General features: G+C 41.6%; 1 protein-coding gene across 1 annotated transcript in view; it reads right to left on the bottom strand.

Moving 5' to 3' along the window:
• zmat4a (zinc finger, matrin-type 4a) overlaps positions 1 to 21,071 on the bottom strand; it is a 102,925-nt gene that overhangs the window by 12,349 nt on the left and 69,505 nt on the right. Inside the window, exons 4-5 of the mRNA XM_041210226.1 lie at positions 9,530 to 9,742; positions 7,380 to 7,397 (exon numbers count right to left, since the gene is read on the bottom strand). Of these exons, the coding sequence (XP_041066160.1) occupies positions 7,380 to 7,397; positions 9,530 to 9,742 (231 nt within the window). The remainder of the gene's footprint in view (positions 1 to 7,379; positions 7,398 to 9,529; positions 9,743 to 21,071) is intronic.

Here is a 21,071-nt window from a genome sequence, read left to right as displayed (position 1 = left end):
CATGTTGTGTGAGCATCTTGTTTTTGGTTCTGATGGCAAACATATTGCCCGATGACTGGCTAAGCCCCAGAACTTTGAAAACTAGCTGCAAACGATGTGCTGACAAACATACAGCGGTTGTGCATACTGTCAATTCTGGAAATTAATCATGAGGCAATTAAGCCGAGATTTCCCGGTCCTGCCCACGGCCAGAATCGGTACAGGTGGGACCAGAAAATCTGGAGAACAGCCAAAAGTCTGTTGACTTTGGGCGGGATTTTCCAGTCCTGTCAGAAATCCTGCCCATGTAAATTGCAGAAAATATCTGACAAGTTTTATGGGATGTGAAGAATTTACTGAGGTACAATGTGCTTCAGGTTTTCAGATTACAAATGCTGGTTGTATGTAAATTCATTGAAACTTTGGCTTCCCTAATCCAGCCAAGGGAGAAATCTTCATGAATTCATTAGGGAGTGGATGCAATCAACAAAATAAAGACACACTCCTACTGATGGGATGGTGCAGTTTTAGAATTGGGTTTCTCCACAAAAGTGCAGCCCAGTTAAAAGCACATCTTTTTTGAGTAAACTCTGTGAATGTGCACATTGGCATTTTAAAATAAAGGCAAATGTATTCTTTCGAGGGGAAGGAAAGCCTACAAGAATAATTTTGTTTCATCCAAGTGTTCGTCCAATTTATGCAGTGAAACATATACTTCCAAGAAGTTGGTTTGAGGGAGGGAAGAAAAGTTTGCTTCCTAGATGCATTGACACCTGCCAGGTTGGATGACTCTCTCGGACAGGTCATTGTATGACACCATGGCAGGGCAGCAGTCCATTCATCTCGAAATGGCTTCATTGAAAGCAACATAGGCTCTTGTTTTGCACAAGCTGATCTGAAGACCCACAAACCTCAGATTTGAGGCTGAAGGCTGGATAAGGGACATCCCTAGTCAATACCATGGCCTAGGCAGCTCTAGGCAAGGCTTGAAGTTGGTTCCGAATCATGGCTCCCTATATTATTTTTACTGGAATAAATCTCAGGCACATAGCCTGCTCCAGCTGGCCCTTTGATAAGCAGCATGGCAGACTTAACTGGAGCCAAAATGCCAATCAGAAAGTTGAAGTTTTTTGGAAATATCAAATCCCATCATTGGGAAAGTACTTTGAAAAGCACTCCACATTGACTTTCTTCTTTGTTAAGTAAAGCCGTTAACAACTGCAGATAATGTGACTGATGTTGAGAGGAATAAATGGCTAGATAGAGTGAATCTATTTCCCCTGCATGGGAAGTTTAAGACTAGGGGATACTATCTACCAATTGGAGCCAGAACTTCTTGGAGTGAAATGAGGAAACACTCATGCAAAGGGTGGTAGAATTTTGGAACTCTCTTCTGCAATTGTCAATTTATGCAAAATCGATTGTTGATTTATAAATTTGAGATTAATAGATTTTTGTTAACCAAAAGAGATGGAACAAAAGCAGATGTATGGAGTTAGGTCACAGATCAGCCATGTCAGGTCAAGCTCAAAGGATTAAATGACCTACTCCAGCTCCTAGATTCCTATTATAAATATTGTTTTCTTGCTAATTTTAAATCAACTCAATTTATGCAGTCATCTAGGTTGGAGGAGGTTACATGAAGATAAGCAGCTAGGAAAGTGGGGAAGGATATCAAATAGACTTGCCGACCTTTTCTCCTTCTCTACCACAGACATTTTTCTAAGAGGTAGAAAACACTGCATGCAAACACACTTTCAGTAGACCCTCCATTCATAAACCAAAGTGCCTGGAACTCCTTTAACGTATAACAGAAACTGGTAGATTTGACAATTAGCAGAGAAAGAATCGATGTTAATCCCACTTTAAAAAAGCCCTTCTGTTTAATTAAGTGAGCAATTTAATTCTTTTTTCCTCAACTGGAATGCAATTACTTTTCTCTGAAGGAGTACATATTATAATTGTGTTACATTGTCACAACTATTATTCTGTTCTGTGTTTTCCAGTGCCAAACAGTGAGCCTTTTTTCTAAGTGAATCAATCTTGGTTCCCAGGCTCCTGTTGATTCTCAGCCTAAGATCCTGAGTTCGCCTGACCTCCTGATCCGACTGCTGTGATGATTCTGACATCTCTGGCTCCAGCAAAAATTCTCTTGGTCAATGCTGTTTTTTTGCTCAGAATGATTTTTTAAAAAACTTACTCATTTACAAATAAATTCTACCATCTCTAATTTCTGGCAGGTTACGAGGGAGATATATGATTGGAGGTCATTGGAGGTTTAACTGTCATCAATGATGGGCTAATGGAGGCAAAAAAAAAACCCTTGGGAGTTGTTTAAGGTCTATCAGGGCTTTCATTGATAGGTTGAACTACCCATTTTCATCTATCATATGATCAAAACATTTAGGCTGGGATTTTCCGGTCCTGCCTATAGCGGGAACCATCACAGGCAGGAATGTAAAATTTGGAGAGGCAGCCGAAAGTCCATCGACTTTCAGTGGGACCAGAAAATCCTGACCTCAGATACAGTTAATAGTGTAAGATTCCACTGGTTGGATAAGAGAAAGACAAACTTAGGACTAAGTGCTACAAATGTACAGAGGAAGTTAAAAAAATTATGCCCAGGTGAAGGATCATTAGAATATGGAATGCATTAACACAAGTGAAGCTGCATGAATCATGAAATGCCAGACAGGACTGGACAAAGAGTGGGGCAGTAGGATTCCAGTTAATAGCTCTGATGTGCAGCTCCCACTGCTAAAAATACACAGACCTCTCTTTCTGAGCTCAACGTTCTCAAGCTCTGAAATGCACCTTGCTGCTGCTCCAAAGCAAAAGAGTTAAATTTGTTGTTAAGATAGGGACGGAAATAGGTCATTCAGCTCCTCGAGCCATTCGATGAAATCTTTTGCTGATCTCTATCCTAACTCCATTCACATGCCTTAGCTCCAAATTCCTTAATACCCTTCACTAGCAAAAATCTACTGATCACAGGTTTTTATTGGGCTCATGTCTGCTCCATTCTGTGGAACAGAGTTCCACATTCCAACTACCCTTTGTGAGAAGTGTTTCCTAACCTCTGTCCTGAATAGCCTGTTGCTGATTTAAAGGTTATGATCTCTTGTCCTGGACACCCCCATCAGCAAAAAAAAAGATTTCTCTCTATCTACCCTATCAATTCCTTTCAAAATCCTACAAACCTCAATTAAATCACCCCTTAACATTCTCTAATTTAGGGAATACAAGCCTACTTTATGTAATCTCTCCTCATAGCCTTCTTGTGAATCTGCACTGCACTCATTCTAAGGCCAATAGCCTCTGACCTGGCTACAAGAGCAGGTCAGAGGCTAGGAATCCTGTGGTGAGCACCTCACCTCCTGGCTCCCTAAAGCCTGTTCACCATTTAAGCACACAGGCCAGGAGTGTGATGGAATACTCTCCACTTGCCTGGGATGAGTGCAACTCCAACAACACTCAAGAAGCTTGACACCATCCAGGACAAAGCAGCCCGCTTGATTGGCACCTCATCCACAAACATTCACTCCCTCCACTGCTGATGCACAGTGGCAGCAGAGTGTACCATCTACAAGATTTGCTGCAGGAACTCACCAAGGCTGCTTAGACAGCACCTTCCAAACCCGAGAAGGACAAGGGCGGCAGACACATGGGAACACCACCACCACCTGGCAGTTCCCCTCCAAGACACTCACCATCTTGACTTGGAAACATATCACCATTCCTTCACTGTTATTGGGTCAAAATCCTGGAACTCCCTCCCTAATAGGGGTGTGTGTGTGTGTGCGTGCGTGCGTGCGTGTGTGTGTCTACAGTACATGCAGTGGTTCAAGAAGGCAGCTCACCATCACCATCTTAAGGGCATTTATGGGTGAGCAACAAATGCTGGCCTAGCCAGCAATGCCCACATCCTGTGAAAGAATTAAAAAAAAAAATCTTTTCTAAGGGTTGGTGTTCAGAGCTGTACACAGAAATCCAGAAGTGGTCTAACCAGGGCTTTGCAATGCTGCCTTTTACATCCTAACCTGTTAGTTATAAAGGTTAACTTTCTATTAAGCCTTTTGATTATGTTTGTTCCTGCCCACTAAACATAGACCCCTAATCTCTTTGGACCTCCACTGTTCCTGGATCTACTTGCCTGGTCCAAAATTGATAACCTTCTGCTTCTCTGCTTGAATTCCATCTGGCAGGGTTTTGCTCACACGCATCATTTATTCATTATAATTTTATGCTTGGGTTAAGGTTCGCTGTCCAAAAAATGCATTTTAAGAATCATGATTTTCCTCAATGATATCACAAATGTTCTCCTATTAGCATTTTTTTTATTTGTCAACTGCTAATCACTTGACATTCAAATGATTGGTTTCCCAGAGCCACAATATAACCATGTGAATGACTCTGCATGATTTTTGTGCTTTTACTTATTTTTCACTCAGTAGTTGCTATTCGCAATGGCTCTAACTAATAGTAGCTTGTCAGTATATTACGCTATAAATGGCTGTCACAAATACATTGTCAAACATGATTTGTTCTATAAATAAGGAAACAAAATCTCATTCTTGCATTGCTCGTTGAATACTGAGCAGCAAGTGTAAATACTAAAAAGGATGGAATGTAAATTATCCAATAGCTTCCATCACCAATGCAAACCCATGGGACCTGGGCGAGCAACAGCAGTTGGGTGCTTGCTGCTAACTGCATTTCATTCTCTCTTGTCAGAGATGAGCAGGAGTAGTAGGCATATGGTTTTTTTTAGGATTGCAGGGTTCCTCGTGGTGCAGTGTGCCATTGACCATTGCACATCACTACGCACAAGCCCCTTGTCAATTCTGCCCTATACCGGAACTCAGAGAGGCTTTCACTCCCTCTATATCCAGCTGGTGTGTGTAAACAGAGGCAGAAAGCTATGCAGGTCTGTGCCTGAAATCCTAAAAGAATGCCCTCATTCTGCAGCAGTCCACTGTGTCAGCTGCATTTGACCTATCACAAGCAAACCTCTGGGTGATGTGGGCCATTTGCTGATGACGTGGTTCAAGGCTTCAATGTGCAACACAAGCACTCATGCACAACATGCATACAAGGAAAGCCATACTGCCTCACAAAAGTACACTACAGCAGACCACTGGTGTACTGTAAGGCTTCCACTGTCTGGAACACTCTGGAGGAGCCCTATTGCACTCGGCAAAGTTGCCATCAAAATTCACGGTGACCCACTGTATGCTGCGCACCCTCGCCATCATGAAGGAACAGCCCTCGCCACAGGCTGTACAATGAGTAGCTGAGGAGCACGAGGAGGAGGAAGAAGAAAAATGGAATGTAGGACACAACGCAGTCAGCCCCTTCTGTCCATGAAAAACTTAACGGAGTATAATATCAGTAATTGTATTCACCAACAATCTTGTACTTGACCTTCCTTCTGTTATTGACCATCACAGCGGCTGTTTAGCCACAGTGCAGAACCAAAATAAACCAAACTTATAAAACATAACATGCCATATTGTACGCAAATACAAATTGACCACACTTATGCATTCCCTTAGTGCCCGCTTTAGGTGTGCCTTAGCCAATCCTGGTGCTCCTGTGCAAAGCTATCCCAGTGGCTGCAATCTGCCTTCTGGAAGGCTGCTGACCTTCAGAGGAGACTGCAGATGGCCTTTCAGGATGCCCCGAGCAGCTTGGAGCCTGGAAGGCCCACTTGCATCTCAGTATGAGCGACAGAAGCCTGGCTGTGTGACAGGCAAAAGCAAGGGCACTTGTAGAGTGGCGGGGTGGGAGGACAAATTATGCCTTCCCAAGATAGGACAGCAGGTTTGTGCTCCATGCTGGTATTGGAGGACAGATTGCTGGACTGTCGTGACACATTACAAATCGATTTGCATTCTGCAAACCACAACCTTGCATGACAGCAGTCTAAGCTTTTATTGCATTTAGACATTGGATAGCTGCTGCTTGTGTTTCAATGTAAGGTGTAACATTGGCCATCATATGCCGCATCAAGGCTGGGTCTAGAAGTGTGAGAACGGAGTTGGCCACCATTTCCATACTGGAAAGGATGGTCTCCAAGCTCTATGCAAAACTCTGTGTCACATTAGTGCTGAACTCCTCCATGCTCCTTGATATTGGCTGCTTTCCAGCAGGCTTCCCATTGCCCCAAGCCCATCATTGTGCATATCCATCACTGTTCTGCTCCAGCCAAGTTCTTGTCCAAGTGTTCTGCAGAGGGACTTATGTATGACCTCACCCAGTGGTGAGCTGGCAACAGCGTTATTCTTGCCCCCTGCCCTGGCTGCTGCCCACTTGTTCTCAGTATCTCACCACTAGCAGACCCCACCTCTGACCTATCCTCCCAGATATACGCAGTGTCAGTATCTGAGCTGGTGGCTGCCATTGTAAAACAGTTGACAGTGTTGTGTCTTCATCATCACTCACTTCTTGATGTTCCTCCATTGAAAAGGCAGGCGAGTGGAGGAGGAAAATAAGAGGTGCATGTTTACACCAACTGTAGTTTGAAAACCAGAAGAGATTGTGTGATGAGAGGAAAGAGAGATGTGAGAAGAGGGGTTAGCTCTGAGGGTACCATCATCTTTAATGGTTTCAGTCTGCTGCTGGTCACAGCCTCAGCAACGGCCATCCTAATAATGCCCAGCAATGTCTCCTTAATGGGATTAGGACATGCAGGCGTGCCTATCTCCCTCTGGTTAATTGCTGCTAACTCCAGTTGTGCGATACCATTTCCCACGAAGCAGAGGGAAGTCTCTCAGTGAATGTTATGTAATGTGTTTTGCTGATGTAACTGTCATGTTTGACTAGCGGGAGGTGTGCAAGCTGTCAGATGTGAGTTTCAGACTTGCAGCAGTGCCAAGTGAGTTAAGGTTTGGTAAAGCTATGAATGTGAGCTATGAGTCCTGACTGATAAACATTGTTTGTAGATGAGTGTTTGGAGTATTGTGAAGCGAACAATGGCTGAGACAAGTGGTACAATTTGTAGGATGTGGCATTTGAAGGTGCATTTTCTGACCGTGACAACTCCCGTGAAATAATTGAACTTCTTGCAGCACTGCATCCAGGTCATCAACTCTTAACATCTGGCTCTGACCTTCAACCTCCAGAGCTATTTGCACCCACCATTTTTTGAGTGTGTGCCTGTAAGGCTCCCAGCCCCCTAGGTTTTGAAAGACACTCTCCTACTTTCCATCTCCTCCACTAAGGCCTTGAATGAAGAATCTAAAATCCTTTGAACCTACTCTCTCCCATGTTATGTCATCCTTCATTGTTTTCCTGCTCAGATTCAGTACCCGCATGACTACAACACCTGCTCCAATCCCAAGTGCACCTCCCCTTTAAATGAACATGAACAACATATATACAAATACAACTTATAGGACTTATTACTAAACAGAAACCTAAACCAGACACTGCCAGAAACAACTGGAAATTGTTAACAGCTTTTTCACCATACAATGTAAATGCTATGATGTCAAACAAAAGCAACTGTATTCAGTAAAATGCAGGCTCTGGCTTTAAGCAGTGCAGGTTAGCTTTAAGTGGTGCTAGGAATTTATGATTTTGGATGTTCTGCTGATGTGTGCAGCCAATGAATCACAGGTTTAACCCTGGCTGCATGTAGCAAACATGAGCAAGTTGCGTGGATATGGCATGTTGTCTGTATTACATTGAACTGACACTGGTGAATCATGCTTCACGCACCTGTTTTTGGAAATATCCAAGTTAGCCACTAATGCATTTCCCGTGATACATTGCAGTGATACACATCATTTCCAGACTTTAGAAATTAGCAGCCATAAGATTCCGAGAGATAATATCCCATGACATAGAAACCTATTTTAAATTTACTAGCCAGATATCAGAAATAAATAACATAAAACTTTATGATGTGATAAATCTCCTATTCCTCACTGATCTCTGACAAACACCTTTCTAAATCCCTTCTGCAGAAAGGAATTTTACATCTCTGAATCATTCCGTTCCTATCTCTCCAGCAGCCTCTGATTTAGAACAAACCATAAAATGTAGATTATAGTAACAGAGAAGTCAGTGTTGCAAAATGAATCTAATGATACCAGGTAGACCTTTTTGCCAGTATACAGACTATTTAATTTTTGCATATGGCACCAGAAATACATGGGTTCAATAGCAGCTAGACAGTCGAGGCATTTTTAAAAATAAAACATCATTTTTAAAATTTCAGCTTGACTTCACTGAACAAAGAGGTAAAATAATCTTGGTTTGTAAACCTTCAGGGCTTTATTACCACAGGGTAGAATAAACTTAATGTTCAAAAATACCAAGAGAGTAAACTAAAATATCAAACAAAAATGAAATGCGTTATAAGTGAAGGTAATGAACCAAACTGAATTAAAACAAAAGCAAAATAAATGCACCATGTAAAATTTAAAAAGGAAATTAATGCTGCATCATTAACAATAAAAGCTAAGTAATAAATATCGTGGGCTAAAGTTAAACTAATTCATAGAATATTTTTGCTCTTGTTAAAGGGAAACAGAAGTGATAAAATAAAAAACATTTGAAAAGGCATTAAAGTAATTAATTCATAACTGAATGAAATAAGACTACATTGCAATATTAAAATAAGATTCAAATGGATCTGAAAAGGAAGTTTCTGATTATATCCCAATCTACCCATATAACATGACACTAATGGTTATGATTGAACCTGTTCTTTCAATTAGAACCCTGATGTTGGTTTATGTCTAGCGTACTGATATACCAAAATTGGATCCTGTTCCACAGCGATGTGCTTTCTGTTGAAAATGAATAGCTGATAATAGATTTTACAATTTCTGCTGTATTGCAAAAAAGTACTCTCACTGGCACAGATTGGTTCATTCTTCTCTCAATGTGCTTTACAGAGCAACAGGAAAATGTGGACAGTGCAGGGAAAAGGGGGGAAAGAGGGAAGAAGGGGAACTGAAAGTTGAACAAGGAGGTGGCTCAGAAAGCTTTTGAAAGCAGGAATGACATGACCAGACACAGGAGGGAATGCCAGAGAGAAATGGCTGAAAGAGTGGCTGCTGATTGGAGAATAGGGCAATGTTGAGGAACGGGATATGTGGGCAGGGACATAAGGCTGGAGGTAACTGCTGAGATTGTGTGAACCAAACTCATGGAAAACTTTGAAATGCAAGATTTGTTCTTCCCTAATCTCAATAGTCAGGAGGGTAGGCAATTTACTGCCAAACATCTGTCAAAGGCATTCCCAAGTGGATACTAAAATGCTCACATAAGTAACCCGAGGGCAATTATCCCATTCATTTATTAATTTAATTATTTGTTCCTTTGACAAAATATCCTTGTTTCTGCTCAACACGGGGATACTGAGTCCAGTAACTGAATGATTAATATAACTGAGCTGCTGACTGGTTACTCTGTGATATCATGCACTGACGCTCTTAATATACTGCACCCACCCTGACCCACAGGGCTTAGCAACTGTGACTGGGGAGGCAAAATGCTATGAACTTAAACTCCAAATAAGTTTGTTTCAAAGGTTTACCTCGGAGTGCTTCAGGGTCTAGTGTCTGACCGAGCTGCTCTAATAAATCTGCTCGTGCTGCATTCTTCTTGTGTTTTTTACCATCGTAGTGTTGTTGGGCCATCATTGGATTATTAAACCAGGCATTGCAGAGCTGACAGAACCTGTCTGAATCCCTTCTCTGTCGCGAGGGGTTTGTTATTGGACTGGGCTTCGAGGAAATCTGCTTTGGTTCTGTGATGAGGAAAAAGAATAAAGGGATTAAATGGGGCGAGGAAGTCATCATGGTGTAAAGTATGATTGAATATTCAATACTTCCACTCTTCCATCACATAGACAGTGAATTAAACTGATTTCTTAACTATTTTTAATTTAAAATTAATTCTTAATTTCTTAAAAATATTAATTTTACTACCTGATAGGTCCATGATTTGTGAATACTATTGTTTTTTCTTGATATCATGGCAATTGCATTGCATGGTGAGAAACCTATTAACTGTCCAATTCTTTCTGGTAGTGTCAGCCTCTGGTTGAGTTTCCATTTGGTAAAGAGTGCTATAAGTTGTACTTTATATAAGTTGCTGACATATATTTAAACAGGTGTAGCGTGCATTCAGTAGAGCGCATACCTCCACCATGCTGTGTTAAACTCAATGTTGTTACAAAGATACAACTCTTTCTTGAGGGTTTTCCCTGCCTGGTTGATGCTCTGTAACTACAAAGCTGAAAACAAAATCTTTTTATTCAGAGCTTCTATCTCACTGAGGAAATTTCAGGCCAATCCACATGCAACAAACTGCTCTGAAAACTCTGCTCACATTTTGACACCTGTGACAAATTGCCGCTGAGTCAATCCACAACATTCTTAAACAGTCAATCACATTTAAAATCAAAAAACCCACAGCATTCTTAAAAAAATTTCAATTCACCCCAACTCCCAATGTTAACAATCAAAAAATCCAGGATCAGGATCAGGATCAGGATCTGGATCTGCATCTGCAACAAGAGCTAATTTGCCCTTTCTTGGACCATTCACTGTGTAGCAATTTTTGTTGAAATCTGTCCATTAGTTTTGAGATATATAGTTTACAAACAGGCTAACAAATAGGGCCAAAAACATTAACCCCACCAAATAGGACCACACATGGGGCAGAATTTGGCCCTTGGTGTCAATCCCCTGCTGCTGAAATGCGGCCCGCTGCCATTTTGAGTGGGCAGGCCAATTAAGACTTGCCAGCGGCCTGCCCGTTGGGAAGCGTTATACGCTTCCTGAGCGGGGTGCTTGGGGGGGGGGGGTCCCCAACTGTTAAAGTGCGCTCTTTTGCACATGTGTGCAAAATAGCACACTGCTCCCTGAGCCTAAGTGCTGTCTCAGGGAGATTAGTGACAGGTTAAAAAAACTCTAAAAATAGAAAAATAAAAACATTATTAACATGTCCCCCTCATGTGACAACGTCACACGAGGTGGGACATGTTAACAAGAAGCAATGAAACTTTATTAAAGTTTTTAAACACGAACATGAAACCTCATCCCGCTGGCGGATGAGGTTTTATCTTTTTTCAGAAGCCCGCTTGGGCTCCTGGCCTGCCCGCCAGCCTTAAGGTTGGACAGGCAGGGTCTTTAATGATCTTAATTATCCTGTCAATGGCCTCAATTGGCCCATTGACAGGTCAGCGGGCGGACAGCTGATTTCGCTGTCCGCCCGCCTTCCTAAAAAATTAAACGGACTGGGATGATGTAGGGGGTTCCTCCTGACATCATCCCGTGTCATTTTCCCGTTGGCGAGCGGGCCCCGCCCCCAAATCGCCGACAGGAAAATTCTGGCCGTGGAGATACTAAACAGATGCCAGATTTTACAAAGTCCGTATTCACTGGCCTGAATTTTTCTCTCGTAGGGTGGGCTCAGTGGGAGCTCGCAGGGGTGGTCGGTGAGCCGCCCGCCGCCCGCGAAACGCCCCGCACGATTTCACGCGGGTGGGCCAATTAAGGCCCACCTTCCGTGGATCACAAGCGGTAGCGCTGAGCGCTTTCTATGCGGGCGGGGGGAGGAGGAAGAGTGGGCCTGGTGCGCAGTTCATGCATGTGTGCGAAAGAGCGCTTCAGTCTCCCTGAGGCAAGGAGCTGCCTCAGGGAGATTGAAGCGCTTTTTAAAAATAAATAAGTAAAAACATTAAAAACTTAATGCAACATGTCCCCTCATGAGATGGGACATGTCTTTAATTTCAAAATAATGTTTTTATTTAATTTGTATTAGCTTTAGGAAACCTCATCCTGCTTGTGCGCAGAGCGAAGTATCTCACGAGTGCGCGATGATGTCGGGGCGCACGCCTTACGTCATTGCATGTCATATTACGTTCGTGTAAGTTGGATGCACAGAATCACACAGAGTGCAGAAGAGGCCCTTCGGCTTATCGAGTCTGCACTGACACGTGAGAAGCACCTGACCGACCTACCTAATCCCATTTACCAGCTCTTGGCCCGTAGCCTTGAATGTTATGACTTTTTAAAGGGTGTGAGGCAACCCGCCTCCACCACCCTCCCAGGCAGCGCATTCCAGACCGTCACCACCCTCTGGGTAAAAATGTTTTTCCTCACATCCCCCCTAAACCTCCTGCCCCTCACCTTGAACTCACGTCCCCTCGTGACTGACCCTTCAACTAAGGGGAATACGCCCGCACGCCGAATGTAAAATTCTGGCCACTGAACATATGCCACTGTAAATAGGAGCACATTATGGTTTTTGATTGGTAAAAGAATGACTATTACAAGAGAGCTGGGATGCACCTAAACAAAGCAGGAACAATGGGGTTTATAAGGAACAACTAGATAGATGACGGGTTGGTAAAAGACAAATCAATACTGAATGAATGGAAAGTAGCTGACAGATAGGTGTGAACGCAAGATCTTCAGGACTAAGCACTGGTCAAAGGAGGAGGGAAATCTTCAGTAAAGTGGATATCACAATGTCGGAAGCATTAGGAATAGATGCCTGATCCGTAGATTTCTGTGACATAAACTAGAACGTGGTAGGAATGTGAGAAACATGGCTGACTTCAGGCAATGACAATGCATACCATGAGGTGTATGGAGCATTCAAGAAAGAAAGTTGGTCAACCCTCATCCATGAATGAAGAAATAAATTATTTCCAAGTACGAATAGAGAAGGGATGATGGAATAATGTCAATAATCACTGAGGATGTACCTCTCATTTGGGAAAAGGTTAGCATGATAGCCTTTCAGAAAAAATCTGTGATTGAAACCACAGAAGAGCAATGTCATGATGTTAGACTACGGCAAAAAAAAACAAAATGATCAAAATATTGAAGGATTTGAAGGGATAAGTAAAGGGAAACTGTTTCCAGTGTCAAAAGGGTTGACAATCAGAGGGCACAGATTCAAGTAACTGGCAATAGAACCAGAGAGAGTATGAGAAAAAAAATAAGCAGCAAGTTATTATGATGTAGAATGCACTCTGAAAGAGTGGTAGAAGCAGACTCAATAATAACTTTCAAAAGGCATTTGAGGTAATACTTGAAGGGGAAATATTTACTGGGCTCGCAGGAAATGCAAGGGAGTGTGACTAATTGTGTGGCTTTTTCATAAGCCAGCACAGGTAGGAGGTGCTGAGCCTCCTTGGGTGCTGTTCTCACTCTATGATTCTACAAAGGAGAGATAGTGAGAATGAGTGTGGTTGAGTGGGTTAATAAGGAAGTCAAAGAGTTTTGAACAGGAATTGACCCCCTCTTAAACAAGCTTATATTTCACCTCTCTTCTATTTTTCCTTAGTTCTGTTGAAGAGTCATTTGGACTCGAAACATTAACTGTATTCCTCTCCACAGATGCTGTCAGACTGCTGAGTTTTTTCAGGTATTTTTATTTTGTTTTGTTAACTGTGCAACCAATTGGCTATGAGAATGTGCAAGTTGGAGATGTCAGCTTTGAGAAGATAGAGAGGCCACATATGGGCATTCTCCCTTCCCCTTCCTTTCTTTAGTAAATTTGTGATGCACACCATCTCTAATATTGGTTGTTCAGATGATAAAATGCTGTATTTTTTCCCCAGCACAGATTGATGCAAGATAACGAATACATTGCCAAAGCCACTGTAGAATCTGACATTGTGAGGAGTCTTTCACAAATGGAAACACATATATTAAATTAATTGTTCTCATTTGTTGTGGTGTCTCACCACTAGCTCTGTTGTAACTATTGTTACCTAATATATTTATTTCGGAATTCAAACATTACGATTTAGTTTCAATTTTTAAAAAAAAACATGCTCCTTGATTTCATCAGGATGTGGATTGGAACCTTTTCCTTTTCTGGCATCCCGGTGTCTGTATTAGGCATAGCTAGGTCAGATATTCCTCAGCACAACAGCCTGAAATGATCACATTTCACTTACCATTCCTCACGTCAGCTGTCTTTGGAAGGCTCTCAGTTACCTTGCTACCATTAAATTTCAATGTCACATTCACATGCTATGATTGATACAGCATCATTAAAAGTTTTATGTTGGTGCGGCACCAAATTTAACTCTGCTGACAGCAGTAAGAAGCACTCAATGTTTTAGTGAGCAACTCCAATCTATCATCCAGATTTGATACTATAGGATTAGGCTTCTTTTTGTCACTGCAGCACTGTTAGAAATTAGTTGTCATTTCTTGAAGTGTATCTGTTAAAATTGTATTCTTTATGTGACATAATAGCAAAGCATGATGGATAAGCTCAGCTGAATGTTAGCTAAAGTTTTGTACAAAGTAATATGAAATGTTGAGGAGCGACCTAAGATGGTCAATTCAATTCATGCAAAACTTGATTGGAAATGCTTTAAATTTTGGATAGCCTCTGGGAAACTGACGACCCTTTGTCCAGTACAAGACTGTAATTACACTATATCAGGCAAAGAGCTATAGAAACAGGCTCTGTGCATACTTTTAAGCTGTCATTGTTAGGTAAGTGACCACAAAAGGTGTGAGCTTTTGGTCTAAGAACTGTGAAAGACAAAAAAAGCACCAGTGCCATAAAGTTAACAGTATCAAGGAAGTGTGAGATTGAAGCCCCTGCAAACAACAGGCATGAATCATATGGTCAAGAGGATCTTGAAATACTTGCAAACTCAAGTTATAACCGCAGCAGAACAATTATGTAATTAATGACCAAATCATTGTGAAAGGGAAAGCATGTTTAACCTTCACTGGAGTTCTTTGAAGAAGTAACATGTGCTGTGGATAAAGGGGAATGAGTGGATGAACTGTCCTTAAATTTCTAGAAGACATTTGATTAGGTGCCACATCAAAGGTTATTGCAAAAAATAAAAGCTCATGGTATACAGGATAACATATTGACATGGATCGGAGATTGGCTAGCTAACAGGAAACAGAGGGAAGGCATAAATGGATCATTTTCTGGTTGGCAGGATGTAACTAGTGATGTGCCACAGGGATCAGTGCTTGGGCCTCAACTTTTTACAATTTACATAAATGACTTGGATGAAGGGACTGATGGATAGGTTGCTACATTTGCTGATGATACAAAGCTAGATAGGTAAGAAAGATGTGAAAGGGGCATAAGGAGGCTACAATGGGATATAAATAGGTTAAGTGAGTGGGCAAAGATCTGGCAAATGGAGTATAATGTGGGGAAATGTGAAATCATCCATTTGGGCAAGAAAAAAAGCATATTATCTAAATGGTGAGAGATTGCAGAGTTCTGAGATACAGAAGGATCTAGGTGTTCTAGTGCATGAATCGCAAGAGATTAGGATGCAGGTACAGCAAGTAATTAGGAAAGCTAATAGAATGTTATCGTTTATTGCAAGGTGAATTGATTACAAAGTAGGGAGGTTATGCAGGGCATTGTGAGACCACGTCTGGAGTATTGTGTACAGTATTGGTCTGCTTATTTAAGGAAGGGTGTAAATGCCTTGGAAGCAGTTCAGAGAAGGCTTACTAGACTAATACCTGGATTACGCGGGTTGTTTTATGAGGAAGGGTTAGACAGGCTAGGCTTGTATCTGCTGGAGTTTAGAAGAGTAATAGGTGACTTGATTCAAACATATAAGATCCTGAGGGACCTTGACAAGGTTGGTGTGAAGAGGATGTTTCCTCTTGTGGGAGAATCTAGTACTGTTAAAAAATAAGGGGTCACCCATTTAGGACAGAGATGAAGAGAAATCTTTTCTTCTCAGAGGGTCTTGTGTCTTTGGAACACTTTTCCTCAAAAGGCAGTGGAAGCAGAGTCTTTGAATATTTTTAAGGCAGAGGTAGAAAGATTCTTGATGAGCAAAGGGGTGAAAGGTTATAAATGGTGGGTAGGAATGCGGAGTTCAGGTTATAATCAGATCAGCCATTATTTTATTGAATTGCAGAGCAGGTGCTCGAGGAGCCGAGTGGCCTACTGCTACTCCTAATTCGTTTAATCATATATGGTCAGAAAAGGAGTTCTACCTAATTTGGTACCGAGCCAAGCTGGGAAAAAGCATATAAAATAATGATTTGTAAGACACTAGGTATGCATCATCGAGAAGAAAGGAGGTTGACTTCAATCAAGAGACAACCCTGGCAGTCAACTGGAGTTTGAGGACTGGTGTTCCACAGTGAATGTGACTGCTTACAACTGCCTGTTTTTTTGTACTTAGTGTGATAAGCTTGATAAACTCCGTGAAGCCTGTGGAAAACACATTTATACCTAGCACAGTCCGTAGCTGGTCTGAACTGGAAGTCTAACCTTTTAGATCAGCTCTCCTAACTTAGTGTGGAATTTTAATTGACTCAAGTCTTAACAATTAATTTAAAACGAACCGTAGGTCTCATGACACAATGGACCAGAATGATATTGTCATTACAGCATCCCTGTTGTCTCACTTAACTCCTGCCATAACTCAAAATCCCACGCTCAACAAACAATGCATATCTAGGTAATTAGGGCTAATACAAATCAAATAATGATTCCTGCACACAACTGGTCATCTGACTTGCGCTTAATCACAAAGCACTACCAGTGCACACATCAAGCTGCATATGTGCATTCTCTTGAAATTCTGGGTGTGCACATGGTTGTATTTGTGAGCCTTCATAATTTGGAAAGAGAAAAAAAGAATATTTGACAAGGGTAATAAGGCAGCCATTAGAATCTGCAGGGTTGGGACTTCTGCCCCAGGACAAGTTGCTGGAGTGAGATTGGCAGGTGAGAGCCAATTAGTGAGGAACTGAGGCTTGACATAATCCGAACCTCTCCAGGGCATTGCTGTTGGAACAGGCATGGCATATGTTCATTGGCATGGTGAATACAGGCTGATTGGTTTCATTGGGCGAAACATTTTAAACTGAAACTGTGTTTATTATCTGTCATCCAATAAACATTCTTGTCAAACAGCACTAGCCCATGTTCTGCAGTTTAGCCATTTGGCATTTTCTTATCCATGTTCAGTAAATGTCATTTTATTTTTTGGAGGATAAAACAGGAAATTAGCAATTCATTTATTTAAAACTTATGTGAGATGTAAAGATTGGAGGCCTTTTTCATCTGACATTTGTGCATAATTAACAGCAAGACAAATTAATTCTTTACTTTTTTGTAAACATCTGAAAGGGTGCTATTAAACCAAGTTCCTCCTTGTGTCATTGCATCAACAGGGGCATCAATGATTCACAAACGGTTGAATTGCATTGCCCAAGGCAAGTTTAAGAGTCAGGTAAATAACATGCTGACTTTCCCAGCAGATATTTAAAATAGAGAGAAGTTGTGTGCTTATCCAGCTCAGCAGTCAACTGATAACTATGGAATGGGGAGGGGGAATTGTAGATTGGCAAGAACCGTTTCCCATCAAATTAACTTGTATTCTTTACTGCCCTCTCTTGAGGCAGTGAGAGATAAAAGAGACATTTTCCAATAAGGGGGAATGTTAGTCACTTCTTTCTCACATTTTATGGTGGCCATTGAAATATAGGCGGCCAGGGTTAGAAAAGCATCCTCCCATCTCCAGGGTCCTCTTCTGACTTCTGTCAGAATGTTTGTTAATCTAGTTTCTAGTGAGTTCAAATTAAACGAGCCCATAATGTGACACAAATTAGGAGCCTTCGGGATGATCTGCAATTTGGGTTCAGCCACATTAATTGGGTATTGTTGATTCACACTGCTTCCGAACAGAGTTGTATTTGACTGCAATGTGAGGGTGAAGTTATTATGGCAGAAGAATTCTCTATTCATATTTCTTGCATTGCAAGGAATATGAAAAGGAAATTGCATGCCTCAGTGGAAAATAACAACTATAATTAGAAGAAGGTAATGAATGGCATTGATTGTAGTATGTTCTTTCCCTATTAAAGAGTACGTGACTGGAGAACTGTCACAATCATCATTCTCCAGATTGAAATACAGCATTGACATCAACCATCTACTATTGCTTTTCATAGCTATATGATCTCTTCTGAGAGAAATATTGGGAAAGCCAAGTTTGATAATCAGTTTGAATCTGCTCTTTATTGTTACCCATCACAATGTAATTGCTGCTTCCACTGGTTGTCTGTGAGCAGTGGCCAACCAACTTTCCAAAAAGGGCCATTTACAGAGGGAAACAATGAAAAAGACAGGAACACAAGTAGGCCATTGAGCCTGTTCCACCATTCAATGAGATGATGTGAGTACAAGAAGAGAGAGACCTAGGGGTGTTCTGTATTGACCTTTAAGATAGCACAACAGGTTAACGAAGCAGCTAAGAAAGCATATAGGATTATGGGGTTTATAAAGACAGGCATAGGGTGCAAAAGCCACGAAGTTATGCTCAGTCTATAAAAAACATTACTTCGGCCTCAGATGGAGTACTCTGTCCAATCCTGGGAACTACGCTTTAGGAAGGATGTGAAGGCTTTCGAGAGGGTATGAGGCACATTTACTGGAATGGTCCTGGGATGATAGATTACAGTTATATGGATAGATTGGATGAGCTGGGGTTATTCTCTTTGGAGCAGAGAAGGCTGAAGAGCTTTAAAAGAGGTGCTTAAAATTGTGAAGCGTTTAGGTAGAGCTAAGAAAGAGAAACTGTTTCCAATGACCACAGGTTTAAGGTGATTGTTAAAAGAGACAACATGAGGAAAAACTTTATATGCAGTAAGTGGTTAGGATTTGGAATTCACTGCCTTGTAGGGTGGGGAATGCATGTTTAATAGTAACCTTCAAAAGGGAATTGGAATAAATTCTTGAAATAGAAACATTTGCAGGAATATGGGGAAGGACGAGGAGGGGACAGGAGAGTGGGACTAACTGGTTTGCTCCTTGAAAGCTGAATGACCTCCTCCTGTGTTGTACTATTATATTCTATGCCTTGATGGCTGACCGGAGACCCGCTTCCACAAAGTTTTATTCACAACTTACTCACAGGGAACCAGTCAACTATTTGAGGAGGAAGGCTCATTAAATTTTAAAGCAAAAATCTAGAGTGTCATTAGGAAGCATCTTTATTTATCCTGGTTATAGCTTCTAACCATTCATGTGTGAATCAACAAGTGCTGACAAATTATTTGATCTCAAGGTAGGCATGTCACTTCAGCCTCACCCTGTCCTGTCTTGGAGGCCAGTTTCCCCAGGGGTCACTGATAATGATCAGGAGCAGGACCTTGGCGGTTTTTTTTAACCCCTTCTCCAACCCAGGGTTGCTCAAGTCACTTGTGCTGCAACTCTGTCACCTCAGAGGAGGTTGGCAAACATCATAAAGACCTGAAAATACTGGGATTTTGCATAGTCTTGAGTTTGTTAGTGGTCTTTACGTAAAACACACACACTGATGACAATCACAAAGCAGTAATAATAATAGTAATGTAGCAGTTGCAAATATGCAGTTACTTGTTACTTCTCTGGTTGGCATAAATTATAATTCCCTTGGGGTTTCTGCTGCTGCCTCTGCAGCTTTGCAGAAGTGCTTTGGAACTGGGGTTGACACCATACTTGTGGCAAAGTTACTGCAGCAGAAGATCTGAGGAAATTCAAGGCCTTAGGTAATTGGATAACCAATGCCTGGTAATAGGTTAGTCATTCAATAAATCACTGAGAGGATCTGAACTAGGTTTTTAAATAGTGAATCTCAATGGCTGATGACTCTGTACAGAGCCCTGGCATAAATTTTATCTTTACAATTTGTCATTGTACATTCATTTAATACCAAACATATTATTTCCAGCTTTTCTTGGTGGGTACGTTAAACTTAGTTGCCTACCTCATAAGGGCAGTGGAGGAAGAGGGCACTAAGAATGATGGAGGGCTGTTCAGGGTGACATTTATGACCAGCTGGAGTGATGTTCGCTGCAAGTCATTAAAACATGATCAGTTTTGTTTAGTTCTTTTTAAAGAATGACATATGTCAAAATGGAAAGCATTTTAAACCAAAATGAGTGATGTCTTGCAGGTTGCTGATGAAGTGGGACTTCAAGACACATGGCATTTGCTGAGCGGGATGAAAAATTGTCAGGTTTCTCTTCAGAAGTGTAATTCTGTTAAATACAGTATTCTGCAGCTTGGACATTATTTATTGCTCATTCGATACAGAAGGTGCAGAAGAAAAAAACAAATCTGTACGAGGGAAATGTCATTAAGTGTTGCTGCAAAGCACTTACGATAATGGCAAAATGGCAAATTTTTTTGTGAGAAAATGTTAAGCCTTTGTATCTGTTGATTTGTCATTTCTGACTTATCCACCCTATGTGTTCAAAATGAACTGTGTTGTTTCGAATGGGAAATCTGATTCCATAAATTTAATGGAGGATGGCTTTTAAGCATCGTCAGCTGGTTTCCAGTCTGATAGCCAGTTAGATTTGCAGGCTCTGTCTGTCTGTTGGGCAGGAAAGCAGCTGGGGGCGGTAACGTCAGAATCTGAGATAACAGGAGAAGGGGGTTGCTGCTTGCGGGGGAGGGGGTGGGGATGGGGGGAGGTGTCAGAGATTATGGGAGGAGTTGGATATGGTGAGTAGGGGGAGTATATCATGAAAAATCAGAGACTGAGGGGCAGGTAGTAGGAGACTGGGGTATGGAGTCACAAGTGGGACGGTGGATTCGTCAGCGATTGCATTAAGGAGCTAGAGAGGTGTCAGCTCAAAATTGCGACTCTAAAGAAGATGAGCTGGCGGGGCCGAGAAGAAACAGTCCTGTTCATCCTGGCCCACAAGCAATGCTGCAAAGAGACTTACCTCATGGATCCAACATTTCTCTCCGCCTTTACCTACAAAGATTTCCAAGCCTAGGGAAACCCAACCTCCATGTGTTAAAATAAAAGTACTATTAGAACGGAAACATGCAGCCTCCTTGGGAGACTTTGCAGAGCAACCCACTTCTTGAAAGCTGATTGGTCACCCATCCTCCTCACAATCTGCCTCCATTTAAACCAGAGGTTGACGGGTCAGAAGCGGGTTGAGGTTCTGTTTAGGTTTTAACTAACTTCACTCTCCACAATGGTCCTTCCTAACAATTCAGACATTTCTTGAAAATAACAATTAACCCATCGTTTCTATTCATTGTGTTTATGGTTAACATTTGGACATAAATAGTGTTTGTTGAATTCTTCTGAAATT

This window comes from Carcharodon carcharias, chromosome 17 (genome assembly GCF_017639515.1).
Source record: "Carcharodon carcharias isolate sCarCar2 chromosome 17, sCarCar2.pri, whole genome shotgun sequence".
Taxonomy (NCBI): Eukaryota; Metazoa; Chordata; class Chondrichthyes; order Lamniformes; family Lamnidae; genus Carcharodon; species Carcharodon carcharias.
The sequence above is the reverse complement of the archived record's forward strand: the minus strand, read 5'-3'. Positions and strand labels throughout refer to the sequence as shown.